Source organism: Rhinatrema bivittatum, chromosome 8 (genome assembly GCF_901001135.1).
Source record: "Rhinatrema bivittatum chromosome 8, aRhiBiv1.1, whole genome shotgun sequence".
NCBI classification, from domain to species: Eukaryota; Metazoa; Chordata; class Amphibia; order Gymnophiona; family Rhinatrematidae; genus Rhinatrema; species Rhinatrema bivittatum.
The window spans coordinates 237539856-237556326 of NC_042622.1; the positions used below are offsets into that span (position 1 = coordinate 237539856).

General features: G+C 45.3%; 1 protein-coding gene across 1 annotated transcript in view; it reads right to left on the reverse strand.

The window, feature by feature from the left end:
• Positions 1–10555: 10555 nt before the first annotated feature.
• Positions 10556–16471, reverse strand: part of TMEM38A (transmembrane protein 38A) — a 52385-nt gene continuing 46469 nt past the window's right edge. The window contains exons 5-6 of the mRNA XM_029614196.1: positions 13506–13623; positions 10556–11544 (exon numbers count right to left, since the gene is read on the reverse strand). Of these exons, the coding sequence (XP_029470056.1) occupies positions 11317–11544; positions 13506–13623 (346 nt within the window). The 3' untranslated portion in view covers positions 10556–11316. The remainder of the gene's footprint in view (positions 11545–13505; positions 13624–16471) is intronic.

The following is a 16471-nucleotide window of genomic DNA, read 5'->3' on the forward strand; positions in this document are numbered from 1 at the left end:
ATGCTGCGTCAGGGCAATGTTTCTCTTTTTCAAGATTGAAAATAATATTGTTTCAGAATCATGCAATTAGATATACCATAACTTTCCACATTTTAATGAGAAAAACTTCCATATGTAGTTACTCCGTTTTGCATTCTAAGCCTCTCTTGCAAAGATTCCACTGGGCTAATTCACTATGGCAGAGGTGTGCTATTGAAACCTGTCTTAGCCATTCATCGCTCAGCACGTCAGGACGTTCATGCATGTTCACATTCACCTGTTTGTGTGTTAATTAGGTTCTCCAATCTATTCTAAAAAAAACTGTCTTCCCTCACAATAAGGTATTCCATTTTATTTTGCTATTCGCTTTTCAGTTTGAATATCACTGTTGTTCCCGATGATACAAGGATTTTATCCGATCTCCACCTCTTTTGCTCTTATGTATGACATCTATCACGAACCATTTTAATTCTGAAAAAGAATGTTTAAATTCTGTGCAGTGTGTTACTAAAGGTGCATTTTCTCGTTTGTGTTTAAGACAGCTTCTGTGTTCACAAATCCGTTGTCTAAATGATCTCGAGGTTTGACCAACATAAATTCGGGGATATGGACATTGTATTGCATAGACTACAAATGATGAGGCACATGTTGTATGGTTCTTAAATATATTTTTTTTACCTGTTTTTAAACATGTTAACTCTTATTTGTAGGGTCTGTTCACAAATGCTGCAATGTACACATCTATAGTGGCCTTTCACGTCACTTTTTAGCAAGATTGTTCGCTTTTGGATAACAGCGAATCCCTATCATCATAAAGTGCTCGCTTGTAACCCGCTTTGATGCATTTTTTCGGATATCCTCTCATTTTAAACTGTTCTTGTAATTCTTCCAATCTGTTTTTAAAAATGATTGTATCTGAACAGTTTATAATGATAGGGATTCTCTGTTATCCAAAAGAGAACAATCTTGCTAAAAAAGTAGCGAAATAGCGACTTGTGTCACACAATACTCACCACTTAGTAGAAAGATAGTGAGAAGTATGCACTCCCATTGGCCTATAATTCAAACAATAGAAGGATTTGAGGAGATGGAATTTAGAATGGTATTTTCGAGAAATCGGAACTTAAATGAGATTCTGTGTCCGGCGACTCTTCCAGAAATGGGCACTAAACAAGGCACATTATTAGATTATATATGTTGCGCTGTAGGTGGACCCTTGGCCTGGCACAGGATTGGTGCGGCTCTCTGAGGGTTCCCAGAGAGCGCCTGCCGCCAGGAGGCAGAACACACGAGGAGACAATAACAGTCTGGGGGCTCTGTGGGTTGAGCCCTAGGATTCCCGGATCGCCTGGGCTTTGGTGGGCCTCTGTGGGTCTCCTGGAGAGGTAGTGAAGAAGTGTGCCCACCAAGAGCAAAGGTGCTTGGATAGTGGAGAACAGATAAGCTAGACCAGAACCGAGTGTACCGGAGACCACTGGAATGGAACAGGAAATGAAGGTCCTCCGATCACAATAGGCAGTGCCTAGTGGTCTAGCTTGAAGAAAGCCATGGGTAACGTCAGAACAGGCAGGCCTGGTGGTCACAGGAGAAGCAAGGAGAGTGTCCGAATGGAGTGCAAGGGTCAAAGCCAGGGTATCTGTCCGAGGGTGGTGCATGGAGGGCCCCATGTTTGATTTCGGGGTCAGGTTTTCTACTGGCCTGGGGCTTGGGAAGCTATGGGGGTCAGGAGAAAGGGAGTCCCAGTCATTATGCAACAGTGACACCTAGTGGTCAGATTTAGGGCCCCCACCACAGCACACGTTTATCTGTTGGGGAAAGTAGGTGTGCATAAGTGACTTTTTTTTTTCTCATTTCTCATGGGTCCTTACCCTACTACCTAAATAAACACGCGCACTTTAGGGATGAGTTCGCCCCGTGCCTCGCTGGCTTTTTCATCCAGGAGGAGAGTGGATTAGATGTGCAATGCTCTATTGCCACCTAGTGACCGATGTTTGTATTCCTTCTCCTAGATGTTCAGTAAGGATGCCAACGCCAAGCAGACACATGAAACCTTTCATTACTCTGAGATTAGCACTAGGTTTCCACAATTGTGCAGTTATTTCAGCTTCACCAGTTTTTCAGGAGGTTTTTTTTCTGTCCCTTTTCAATGGCAGAATCTCTAACCTTTCTTTTAAGTTTATTCCTTAATTGAGTCATGCACTCTTACAGAGTCTTAGCAGACCACAGTGGCTGTCCTCTGAGCAACTGAATGCTCTCAATTTCTGCAGGAAATCAATGGATGACATTTATTTAAGATATCTTTATACCTGCATTCTGTATTCAATCATACCTGTTTACAATAAAACAGCTATATAAATATAAACAATATAAAACATACATAAATACATTGTATTTTAAGAATTATTTCATTAATCTATAGAAAAGCATTAAAAATATCTTCTAAAAAAATCAATACTTTCATTATTATTTCATACGCTTACTATTGTGCCGTGTCTCCAAAAGCCTGCCAAAATAATCAGGTTTTCAAATTCTTTTTAAATGTCTGATAATTTTCCTGCATCCTCAGTTCCAATGGAAATGAATTCCATAATTTGGGACCCGCTATCGATAACGCTCTGTCTCTTACTCTAGATAAATGTGCCATTTTAACAGATGGAATAGATAACAGATACTTATTAGCCGATCTCAAATTGCGTTGTGGTGTATGAATTCGCAATGCTGCATATAGCCATTCAACAGATTTATTATAAATGGACTTGTGTATCATGCATAACGCTTTATAGTCTATCCTAAACTTGACTGGTAACCAGTGTAAGTCCATCAGCACTGGAGTGATGTGGTCCAATTTGGTACCTCCATGCAGCACACGGGCAGCGGCATTCTGCAAATATTGAAGTGGCCTGAGGGAGTAATTTGGAAGGCCAAGTAAAAATGCATTGCAGTAATCAATTTTAGCAAAAAGTAATGCTTGTAAAACAGTTCTAAAATCTTCTAAATTCAATAGAGGTTTTAGTTTCTTTAAAACATGCAATTTATAAAAGCCAATGCCAATTATAATATTCACATTTTGCATAAAAATGGAATTCACTATTGATAAAGACCTCTAAGTCATGTTCAACTTTCCTTACCAATGAAACAAAGCTGGAGAGAGGCAGAATTCCTAGGGACCACCTGGATCATTCACTTTCACAGCCACTTGCTTGTGAATCATCTTAATCCTTTGGTAGTTGACATGCAGGGCCCATGCAAGGGTATTATCATTGGTGCATCTGCACACTTTTTACAGTGGAGCTGGCTTGTAGACAAGATTGTGGGATGTTCTCTTAAAGAAGATATTAACTTGAGAGGAAAATGAGAATCATCCTAATTACTGGCATGCATGAACCATTTCTGGTCTATGTGGCAGGGAAGAGGGGAAACCACAAACTATCAGGTTACTGCATTTGGCACTATATTGGAAAGAATATATTCCACAAATTGTTAAGTTAGAATATAAAGCTTATTTACACAGTATCTTAAATTAATTTAATGTTTTCTTTTTATAAGAATAAAATCACAGAGCATATAGAAAGACAGGGTTTAAATGGGACACAGCCAGCAGGGATTTATCCAAGGCAAGTCTTGCCTCACAAATCTCCTACATTTTTATGAAAGGGTTAATAAACATGTGGCTAAAGGTGAACCGGTAGATGTAGTGTATTTGGATTTTCAGAAGGCGTTTGACAAAGTTCCTCATGAGAGGCTTCAAAGAAAACTAAAAAGTCATGGGATAGGAGGAGATGTCCTTTTGTGAATTGCAAGCTGATTAAAAGACAGGAAACAGAGAGTAGGTGTTACGGTTGGGCAGTGGTCAGGTGTAGTGAACACCACCTACAGGAGTGACTCCAGAATGGAGAGAAACAGGGTTTCAGGAGAGCCTCTGATAATGGCTGGGTAGGAATTTGGTGCAGGCAGGAGTGTGTAGAACTGGGTGCTGGCTGAAACCTGAGGAGCTGGATGCTAGCTGGAAGGTGTCTGTGGTGCTGGGGGCTGGCTGGAGGGAGTCTGATGCAGGCTGAAGGAATCTCTGCTACAGGGTGCATGGAGGTAAGGGTGAACTTGATACACAGGAGCAGAATGGAGAGGTGTGTGGAAGTGAATGTAGGTAAGCGTGGTCTGAATACTGGAACTGGGTGCAGGTATGGGTGGAATCAGGATAGCATGTAGGTAAGTGTAATATTGTCTGTAAGTAAGTGTGAACTGGAATAGGAGAATCCGGGGAAGCAAGACTGACAATGAATAGACAGACAAACCAGGACAACACTAACACTGAACATAAAACACAAAAGCCTAAAGGCAGCAATCAAGGAGGCGTGACACGATGTCCAAAGACAGGCCACAGACCAAAGGGAGGCAAGCCAGGACACAGAGCCCGAAGGCAGCAGGGAAAGACAGAATGCCCAAAGGCAACACAGAGATACGCAGGAGACTAGAGCAGGGAGCCCAAGCGAGCTCGATGCCGAAGCACTGAAGGATTGGGTAGGCAGGGTAATAAAGGAAGTCCAGGACATAGAGCAGATGGGTAGGACGGTTTGGGCCAGCCAGGAGAGCATGCTCGTGGGGGACCTCTGGTGGTGAGGCGGCTGCACAGCAGCTATAGTCTTAACAGTAGGATTAAATGTTCAGTTTTCACAGTGGAAAAAGGTAATCAGTGGAGTGCCTCATGGATCTGTACTTGAACTGGTGCTTTTTAATATATTTATAAATGATCTGGAAAGGAATACGACGAGTGAGGTGATCAAATTTGCGGATGACAAAATTATTCAGAGTAGTTAAATCTCAAGCGGATTGTGATGAATTGCAGGAGGACCTTGTGAGACTGGAAGATTGGGCTTCCAAATGGCAGATGAAATTTAATGTGGACAAGTGCAAAGTGATGCATATAGGGAAAAATAACCCTTGCTGTAGTTAAAATAGGATAGGTTCTATGTTAGGAGTTACCATCCAGGAAAGAGATCTAGACGTCACAGTGGATAATACATTGGAATCATCAGCCCAGTGTGCTGTGGCAATCAAAAAAGCAAACAATGTTAGGAATTATTAAGAAGGGAATGGAAAATAAAGCAGAAAATATCTTAATGCTTCTGTATCTCGCTCCATGGTGAGACTGCACCTTGAATACTGTGTACAATTCTGGTCACCGCATCTCAAAAAAGATATAGCACTGGAGAAAGTGCAGAGAAGGGCGACCAAAATAAGGGGCATGGAATGGCTGCTCTATGAAGAAAGGCTAAGGAAGATAGGGCTGTTCAGTTTGGAGAACAGATGACTATGATATGATAGAAGTCTAGAAAATTATGAAAGGACTTGGAACAAGTTAATGTAAATCGGTTACTTACTCTCTCAGGTAATAGAAGGACCAGAGGGCACGCCCTGAAGTTAGCAAGTAGCTTAATTAAAACAAATCGAAGATAATTCTTTTTCTCTCAGCGCATAGTTAAACTCTGGAATTCATTGCCAGAGGATGTGGTTACAGCAGTTAGTGTAACTGGGTTTAAAAAAGGTTTGGATAAGTTCCTAGAGGAATACAGAATGATGGTATATAAATGCAACAAATAAATAGAAATGCATAAACTGCTATCTATACTAATAAACGAAGCTTGACCGACGTGCCGCAAATGCGCAGTAGAGACCAGCTCTACCGCGCATGTGCGGGCGAGCACGTCGGTCTGAGCCAGCGTCAGAAAAAAAGAAAAAACAATGGCGGCGTCCAGTGGCAGCGGCAGCGGCGGCGGCGTTGGGTGGCGGCGTCCGGTGGTAGCGGCGGCGGGTGGCAGCGGCATGGCGGCATCCAGCGGCGGCGGCGGCGTTGGGTGGTGGCGGCGTCCGGTGGTAGCGGCGGCGGCGGGAGGCAGCGGCATGGCGGCGTCCAGCGGCGGCGTCCGGTGGCGGCGGGTGGCAGCGGCGGCGGCAGCAAGGGAGGAGAGAAAGAAGGAGGGACTGACAGAGAGAGGGAGGGACTGAGTGAGAGGGGAGGAGAGAGAGGGAGTGGGACTGAGTGAGAGGGAGAGAGGGAGTGGGACGGAGGGAGAGGGGGGGACTGAGTGAGGGGGGAGGGAGATAGAGAGGGAGTGGGACTGAGGGAGGGAGTGGGACAGAGGGAGAGGGGGGAGGGAGTGGGACAGAGGGAAGGAGTGGGACTGAGGGAGAGAGGGACTGAGGGAGAGAGAGGGAGGGAGTGGGACAGAGGGAAGGAGTGGGACAGAGTGAGAGGGGGAGGGAGTGGGAGGGAGGGAGTGGGGACTGAGGGAGAGGGGGGGGGAGTGGGACTGAGGGTGAGAGGGAGGGAGAGAGGGGGAGGGAGTGAGTGAGACTGAGTGGGAGGGAGGGACTGAGTGAGAGGAGAGGGAGGAGTGGGTGGGAGGTAGGGGGTGGAGGGGAGAGAGAATGAGGGGGAGGTGAGAGACAGAGGGATGTAGCCCTTTTTAACGGCTTAACGGCGGGGGCAGCGAGGGAGGAGAGAGAGAGGGAGGGACTGAGTGAGAGGGGAGGAGAGAGAGGGAGTGGGAGTGAGTGGGAGGGAGGGAGTGGGACGGAAGGAGAGGGGGGGACTGAGTGAGGGGGGAGGGAGATAGAGGGAGAGGGGGGAGGGAGTGGGACAGGGAAGGAGTGGGACTGAGGGAGAGGGGGGAGGGAGAGAGAGGGAGGGAGTGGGACAGAGGGAAGGAGTGGGACTGAGGGAGAGGGGGAGGGAGTGGGACTGAGGGAGAGTGAGTGGGACTGAGAGAAGGAGGGAGGGAGGGAGTGGGACTGAGGGAGAGTGGGAGAGAGGGGGGGAGGGAGGGAGTGAGACTGAGTGGGAGGGAGGGACTGAGTGGGAGGAGAGGGAGGAGTGGGTGAGAGGGAGGGAGGTAGGGGGTGGAGGGGAGAGAGAATGAGGGGGAGGTGAGAGACAGAGGGATGTAGCCCGTTTTAACGGGCTTAACGGCTTGTTAATTAATAAGCAATAGTAGCTTGAGATTTATTTAATGTTTGGATACTTGTCAGGTTCTTGTGACTTGGATTGGCCAGTGGCTGGGCTGGGGTGTGTAATGAGCTCAGTCTTACTCCAATGACTGTAGAGTATGTTTAAAATGTTTGCCTTGTTTTCTCTATATTATAAAAAACCTTAGGGGCTCCGGGTGCTCATTGCAGTGTGTCTGCCCCTGTGTGCGCAGAGACATTCACCCAAAGCTGCCACCGCAGGCATCCAAGAGAGAGGCAAAAGCAGTGGAGCTGCAACGTGGGGGCAGGAGGAAAAAAAACCTAGAGGCAGCAGGGCTGGTGGGGTGCCTTAGGCTCCACAGACTGATGGAAAAAAAAAAAATAGGCGGCAGCAGGGTTCGTGGGATTTCTCTGGCTGCACCAGCAGCAGAAAGCTGCCAAGGCGTGAGGGAAGGGGAAAGTAGGATAGTGAGGGGAGCAGAGTGCGATGATGGGCAGCAGGGCCAGTCTCGGAAGGCTGGTGGGGGTTTCCCAGGCCCAAGGTGGAGGAGGGAGAAATAAGAAGAGAGCCGTTGAATTGGGGAGGAAGGGGAGGGGCAAGGTCAGTAAGGAGTATGAGATTAGGAGGGTAGGGCTGAGTGAGAGGAGAGAAAAGAAGGGGAGGAGGAAGACAGGAGTGCTAAGGGAGAAGAGGGGAGAGAGTGCAGAGACAACCCTCCCCTCTCACTACCACCCAGGGCTGGCACGGCCATTAAACGGGACTATGGGGTTGGCTAGGGCGGCATGAGAGAGAGAGAGGAAGAACACACTGTAAGAGTGACCATAACTCTATATATCTACCACTGTCAGAGGTCACATTCAACTCAGGGTGGGTTTGGGGGGAGGGCGGTGTTACATTGGTCTGCCTAGGGCACTACAGACCTTTGCACCACCCTTCCCCCACACATACCTATCCCATAGACAAACACCACCAGCCCTTATACCCCATCCATAAACCCTACCACCACCCTCTCCCCTCACACATACACACCACCACCGCCGCCCTCTCCACTCACTTGCCTCCATGCACACACATTTTACACATACCTTACCATTCCCAGTCTCCCAAATACACATCTCACACACCAACACCCCACCACCTCCATTCCCCACACATGTACACATCACCCCCACCCCGCACACACGCATGCATCTCACACACCCCACCCCACCATCCCTATCCCACACCAACCCCTATCAACAAGGCAAATGCACAGCCCACACAACCCCCACCACTGCCAACCTCCTACACACACACACTGCTGCTGCCAACCCACCCACACACACATATCTTACATACACCAGCACTGCCACCCCTCCCCTACATACACAACTGACAACTGCTAACCCTAACCCCCTCCCCAGTGCTCGCACACATACCACCACCACCACACCTCTCCTCTCCATACACACATCTCCCTATCTCCATAATGGGAAACGTGCCCTCAGGCATACATGCAAACATCCCTCACATCACATACACACCCCCCCCCCCCCCACCCCTTCGGGACATTCCCTCGCTGGCGGAGTCAGCGAGTGAAGTGAGCAGGGGTGCAGCCCCTAGTATTATATAAAATTGTAATAAAGAAAATTACAAATAAAGTTTCAGGCTTACGCTCATGCAAAACATTTTTTCCATTTCCTTCTTCCAATCCTAAATTAAAGCCCTTGCTGTGTTCTAGCACTGAGAAATGTTTTCCAGGATTTGTCTGCAAAGAGTTTACGCTACTAACCTGTACGAGCAGCTCCAGTGCACTGTGCGTTTTTAATAGCAGCTTTGGTCCTGGATCCTTGTAGGTTGTTGAACTTTACTGCAGTGGCCCTCAAACTTGGCCGGTGGGACCCTCAACCACTCAGGTTTTCGGGATATCCACGGTGAGTATCCATGAGCTAAATTTGCATGCAATAAAGGCAGTGCATGCAGACAGACCTCATACATATTCCTGGTGAATATCCCAAAAAAGAGATGTTTGTGACATGTCAGGAAACAGATGTTTGTGGCATGTCAGGACCAGAGTAGCCTACCCCTGGGTAGTACATGAGCATTTTGGACCACATAACTCCATGTCCAAGGTGAAAAGGACAAGTCCTGGTTTTACCCCAGTGCATTAATAGAGGTGTAATTTTGCTTTTGTTAGGGACTTAATAGAGAAATCAGAACTACATCTCCTGGCATGCAATGGGGCAAAACCAGGTCTGGCTGAGATCCTTCCTCTAAACAGATCTATACAATCACTCTCAACATAGATCACATGTGAACAAAGGATCAAGGGGTCTCAAATTCATGTGTGGCATCTCATTTGTTGACTCATAGCCTTCAAAGATTCTAGCACCTGCTGCACCACAATAACCAAAATTTGGATCAAGCATCTTTAAAAGCAGACAAGTTCCCTATCTGTGTACTGGGCAGCATTTCCAAAATTCACATGCTCTCTCTCTCTTCTCCTTCATTAGTTAGAAGGACTAAAATCTAGAGAAAAAAGTCAGGGCACTTTGAGAGGCTGAACCTGGTTTTGCCCATGAGCTCGAAGGTCCAATTTCTTTTGGCAAAGCAGGAACTCTGAGGCCACAGATGCAATAGAGGGAAAACCAGGACTGGCTCAGTCTGACCCTAAGAGCATGGTGGCATCTAATAACCTTGGTTTCAGGTGTCATGGATTGCCTTTATTGAAACTTTTCTCTAGCTAGGTAAATTATACAGGCCATTCTGGGCAGAAGAGGGCGCTCTTTGCCCTGATCCTGTTACAGACTGGAGCTCAATGTTTTTTTGCATTCACCTGACCAAGTACCATTCAAAAGTGCTTGTTTTCCTGATCCTTTCTTCCTCTGTATTGTGAACATGTAGCAAGAAGCAGTATAAGCCTGCTCCTAGCAGAGGAGAGACCTGTATCTGTTACACAGTTTGGTTTTCACCACTTCCATAGTCTTCCTCCTCTTTCTGAACTGTGGCTGTCTCAGATCCAATCTTTTTAAAGCATTCATGCAATAAAGGTGGATTTTTAAAGAAACTGTATCTTGGATAAAGTAGTGCAGTTGCTTAGTTAGTCCACTTGACTTTGTAGAAATAGACCTAAAGACATTTAGAAAAACTGTTAAGAGTTTTGTTTGAGCAGGCTTTCTGAGATTTGCGCTACCATGTTTCAGCCGGTTTGTTGTGATTATGGCATTAACTTGTTTGTTTTGTATTTTTGCATTTTATGAATGTTCTATTGCAATCCGCCCTGCATACATGGTAGATGTGGTAGAGTGTAAGACTTGAAATAAACGAACACATAGAAATGGAAGTCAAACAAGCTGTTATTGGACCAGCTTGAAACATTTCTGAGTAGCTTTCAAGAGCTCGGCTCCCTGCATTTCTGCATTGACGTAATGAAGGAAGCAGGGCTCTGAAAAGCCAGTCAAAAATGTATTCAGTTAGCCCAGTAAAAAAAAAGGTATCACCTACAGCTTTGTTCACAGACCTTTTTGCTGTTCCTTTATCTTGTTGAACAGCACTTCTTATGAGCCTTCAACCAACCGTAAATCCTGATGCCTTCATAATTACAGCACATCAAAACATTAATGCAGCCACGTCTGGGGTGTAACAGCAGAGAATTTATTCATAGTTTTATTATAAATGTCACTAGTGGACATGGCAGGAGGAGGTTGGAAGGTCCCTTCTCCAAAGAGCTTACAATCTTACAAATAATTCTGAAAAAAAAAATTAAGGAAGGTATAGAAATTAAAGGGGTTAAGTACAGGGAGAGCCATGTGACTTGCTGAAGGTCACAAAGCGAATGCAACAGAGGTAGGATCTGAACCTGAACGGTTTCAGGTTTAACTGCTCTGTGCTCTGACCTGGAGGGTCCTGCTCTCAGCCCTGCTGATTTCAGGGCCTGGACACTGCATCACAGCCTCTGCTATGGGGCAACTGCTCAAGTCAGTGGGGACAGGCAGGACCACTGCAGCCCCTCACATCTCTCTCCCTTTAGTATGGGATTTGTTGTTTTCTTTGTTTCAGATTTCACACATTTGACACTAATCCTTTTCAATCAATGCCCAGTGGGAAAGCCTTTAGTTCAATAAACTGTTAGGTCATGATTATAAAAAAATAATTTAATGCTTAGAAATAGTTTAAAAGCCCTTATATTAAATAAAATCTCCATCCTAGCAGGTTCTAACCCTCTCTCAGCTTTTCATAGATGCTGGGTTGGGTAAGACTGCCAGACAACTCTTAAACTGTTTATGGAGCTGGCAGGCCACGGGCTATGCTGTCACTAATGTGGACTCCCATTCAGCGAGGCAGACAGCAAGATCAAGTCTACCAGAGTTTTGCCTTCGGCTCTGGGTGGTTTCTCATTCAGCTTTTTTTGCTTTCCTTTTCCTCGTGCCCTCGTTGAGTTCCTCCTTGGTCTTGGGGGCAGGCTGTGGGACAAACTGAGCAGGGGCAGGGCCATGAGACCCATCGGCGGCGGCACCGTGATGGTCGTCCTCCTGGCCGCTGGCACCAAAGAGGATCGGGCAGAGGCAGGCTTCCATCGGAGCAAGTGGCGAGGCGTGGGAGTGCGTGGCTGTCAGGAAAATCTGCAGTGTCACAAGGAGGGAAGGGGAGGAAGAATGATCATTATAACACGAATTAATGAAGCAAATGGTCTCTAGGACTACAGGACTCATCGCCTGGGGGTCTCCCAGAATAATTTCCCCAACAGAATTCACAGACACTCCAGGAAGAATAGATTTATCTACTAGCATATGAAAAAGTCTCTGATAATGAAAGGTAAGAACATAAGAACATGCCATACTGGGTCAGACCAAGGGTCCATCAAGCCCAGCATCCTGTTTCCAACAGTGGCCAATCCAGGCCATAAGAACCTGGCAAGTACCCAAACACTAAGTCTATTCCATGTTACTGTTGCTAGTAATAGCGGTGGTAATTATCTAAGTCAACTTAATTAATAGCAGGTAATGGACTTCTCCTCCAAGAACTTTTAAACACAGCTATACTAACTGCACTAACCACATCCTCTGGCAACAAATTCCAGAGTTTAATTGTGCATTGAGTGAAAAAGAACTTTCTCCGATTAGTTTTAAATGTGCCACATGCTAACTTCATGAAGTGCCCCCTAGTCTTTCTATTATCTGAAAAACGAAATAACTGATTCACATCTACCCGTTCTAGACCTATCATGATTTTAAACATCTCTATCATATCCCCCCTCAGCCGTCTCTTCTCCAAGCTGAAAAGTCCTAACCTCTTTAGTCTTTCCTCATAGGGAAGCTGTTCCATTCCCCTTATCATTTTGGTCGTAAGTAGGAATAAAGGACCCATCTCGCCTCTGCTTACCACTGACACTACTACAGAAACAACAGGGCCCTAGCTGGAGAGCTCAGAGTGTTTGGCCCTCCCATCAGAATGACAACCGCTACCACCCACATCCTCCCTAGCATCCAGGGGAGGATTGGCCTATCGGGGGATCGGGCATCCCCCGGTGGGCCAGTCACTCTAGTCACGTGGTCTGCCAAGCGCGGCTGTGACAGAGCCGTGCTCGGCAGACCATGTGGTATCTCCTGGGCCGGTTCCCCGGGCCGGTCATCATCGGGAATCCACCCCTGCTAGCATCCATCTGACTTTTCCAGGACAGCATTATGCAAGCTTCCTTCCAAGGTTGCCTCCTCCTTCCGGTCACCCCAGTCTAGGTGGTCATATCTGGTACTGCACTTTGCACAAGTCAGAGACAGGGTCACCAACTGGATCCATTCTTCAGGACATGCTGATCCAGTCCTGGTTTTACTTGATCTTAAGGTGGCCAAACATATGGATAAAGTGACCACAAATGCCAGAAAAATGCTTGGCTACATAGGGAGAGGCATGGTCAGCAGAAAAAGGGAGGTGATATTGCCCCTGTATAGGTCCCTGGTGAAAACGTATTTGGAATACTGTGTACAGTTCTGGAGACCGCACCTTCAAAAGGACAAAGATCAGTTGGAGTCGGTCCAGAGGGAGGCTACTAAAATGATCAGTGGTCTTTGTTCTAAAAGATATGGAATTAGACTCAAAGATCTAAAGATGTACACCCTAGTGGAAAGGTGAGACAGGGGAGATATGATATATTTAAATATGTAAAAGGTTTCCATGCACAGGAGACAAGTCTCTTTTAGTGGAAATGAGGTTCTAGAACAAGGGGGTCATAGTAAGAGGGTGAAAGGGAGTAGACTCAAAAGTAATGTAGTAAATATTTATTTACAGAGAGGGTGATGAATGTATGGAACAGCCTCCCAGTACAGGTGTTGGAGGCAAAAATGGAATAAATGCAGAGGATTTCTGAGGAAGTGATGGGAATCATAAGGGTTAGATAAATTACATGGATGGGCAAACTAGATGGGCCATATGGTCTTTTGCTGCTGTCATATTTCTATGTTTCTATGAGATTTAGTTAATGCTTCTCTTAGGGAAATAACCATTACAAGTCCATACGTACTATGGGGCAAAAGCTAGGACATGTGGCCAAGCTGGCAGCCTTATAATCAAATTGTTGAGAACATACCTTGGAGGTCGCCATGAACATGGTGAAGAAGAAGATGAGGCTAGCCTTGGAAACTGGAAGCCAGTGAGCTTGCTGCAGGGTGAAGAGGATGGCGCCATAGAGACTGGCTTTGGTTGGGCTGCAAAAGAAACACAGAAGAAGGTGCCATTACATAAGAACATAAGAACATGCCATACTGGGTCAGACCCAGGGTCCATCAAACCCAGCATCCTGTTTCCAACAGTGGCCAATCCAGGCCATAAGAACCTGGCAAGTACCCAAAAACTAAGTCTAGTCCATGTTACTGTTGCTAGTAATAGCAGTGGCTATTTGCTAAGTCAACTTAATTAATAGCAGGTAATGGACTTCTCCTCCAAGAACTTATCCAATCCTTTTTTAAACACAGCTATACTAACTGCACTAACCACATCCTGTGGCAACAAATTCCAGAGTTTAATTGTGCACTGAGTGAAAAAGAACTTTCTCCGATTAGTTTTAAATGTGCCACATGCTAACTTCATGGAGTGCCCCCTAGATTTTCTATTATCCGAAAGAGTAAATAACTGTTTCACATTAACCCGATCTAGACCTCTCATGATTTTAAACACCTCTATCATATCCCCTCTCAGTCGTCTCTTCTCCAAGCTGAAAAGTCCTAACAGCTTTAGTCTTTCCTCATAGGGGAGCTGTTCCATTCCCTTTATCATTTTGGTCGCCCTTCTCTGTACCTTCTCCATCGCAACTATATCATTTTTGAGATGCCACAACCAGAATTGTACACAGTATTCAAGGTGCGGTCTCACTATGGAGCGATACAGAGGCATTATGACATTTTCTGTTTTATTCACCATTCCCTTTCTAATAATTCCCAACATTTTGTTTGCTTTTTTGACCGACGCAGCACACTGAACCGATGATTTCAATGTGTTATCCACTCTGACGCCCAGATCTCTTTCTTTGGTGGTAGCACCTAATATGGAACCCAATATTGTGTAACTATAGTATGGGTTATTTTTCCCTATATGCATCACCTTGCACTTATCCACATTAAATTTCATCTGCCATTTGGATGCCCAATTTTCCAGTCTCAGAAGGTCTTCCTGCAATTTATCATAATCTGCCTGTCATTTAACTACTCTGAACAATTTTGTATCATCTGAAATTTGATTACCTCACTTGTCGTATTTCTTTCCAGATCATTAAAAAATATATTGAAAAGTATGGGTCCCAATACAGATCCCTGAGGCACTCCACTGCCCACTCCCTTCTACTGAGAAAATTGTCCATTTAATCCTACTCTGTTTCCTGTCTTTTAGCCAGTTTGTAATCCATGAAAGGACATCGCCACCTATCCCATGACTTTTTACTTCCAACTAACTCCCTCACAGGCTTTCTGCTTCGGATATATTTTTAAAAGTTTTTACTATGAGTTTTTGCCTCTACGGCCAACTTCTTTTCAAATTCTCTTAGCCTGGCTTATCAGTGTCTTACATTTAACTTGCCAACGCTTATGCATTATCCTATTTTCTTCTGTTGGATCCTTCCTCCAATTTTTGAATGAAGATCTTTTGGCTAAAATAGCTTCTTTCACCTCCCCTTTTAACCATGCCGGTGATCATTTTGCCTTCTTTCCACCTTTCTTAATGTGTGGAATACATCTGGACTGTGCTTCTAAGATGGTATTTTTTAACAATGACCACACCTCTTGCACACTTTTTACATTTGTAGCTGCTCCTTTCAGTTTTTTTCTAACTATTTTTCTCATTTTATCAAACTTTCCCTTTTGAAAGTTTAGAGCCGTGGGTTTGCTTACTGTCCCCCTTACAGCCATTAATTCAAATTTGATCATATTATGATCACTATTGCCAAGTGGCCCCCACCACTGTTACCTCTCTCACCAAATCCTGTGCTTCACTGAGAATTAGATCTAAAATTGCTCCCTCTCTTGTCGGTTCCTGAACCAATTGCTCCATAAAGCTGTCATTTATTCCATCCAGGAACTTTATCTGTCTAGCATGTCCCGATGATACATTTACTCAGTCAATACTGGGGTAATTGAAATCTCCCATTATTACCGCACTACCAATTTGGTTAGCTTCTCTAATTTCTCTTAGCATTTCACTGTCTGTCTCATCATCTTGACCAGGTGGACGGTAGTATACTCCTATCAGTATAGGCTTCCCCAACACACAAGGGATTTCTACCCATAAAGATTCGATTGTGCATTTAGTCTCATGCAGGATGTTTATCCTGTTGGACTCTATGCCATCCCGGACATAAAGCGCCACACCAGCTCCCAGGTGCTCCTCTCTGTCATTGCGATATAATTTGTACCCTGGTGTAGCACTGTCCTATTGGTTATCCTCCTTCCACCATGTCTCTGAGATGCCAATTAAGTCTATGTCATCATTCACTGCTATACATTCCAATTCTCCCATCTTACTTAGACTTCTGGCATTAGCATACAAACATTTCAAAGTTTGTTTTTTGTTTGTATTTTCATTCTGCTTTTTAATTGATAGGGATAAGTTAGAATTTTTTAGCTCAGGTGAGTTTTTAGTTACAGGCACTTGGACTACTTTTCTTATTATTGGACCCTCACTGTTGGGATGCCCTAATTCTAATGCATCATTAGTATCCTTTGAAGATACCTCCCTTCGAACCATGCACTGCTGAGCGACTGTTGGCTTTCCCCTTTGTTCTAGTTTAAAAGCTGCTCTATCCTTTTTAAAGGTTAGCGCCAGCAGTCTGGTTCCACCCTGGTTAAGGTGGAGCCCCATCCCTTCAGAAGAGACTCCCCACTTCCCCAAAAGGTTCCCCAGTTCCTTACAAAACTGAATCCCTCCTTCCTTGCGCCATCATCTCATCCATGCATTGAGACTCCGGAGCTCTGCCTGCCTCTGGGGACCTGCGCGTGGAACAGGGAGCATTTCAAACAGTCTAACTTCAGTTAGTCAGCCAGAGTGATTCACTGCTCTCTTGATTAA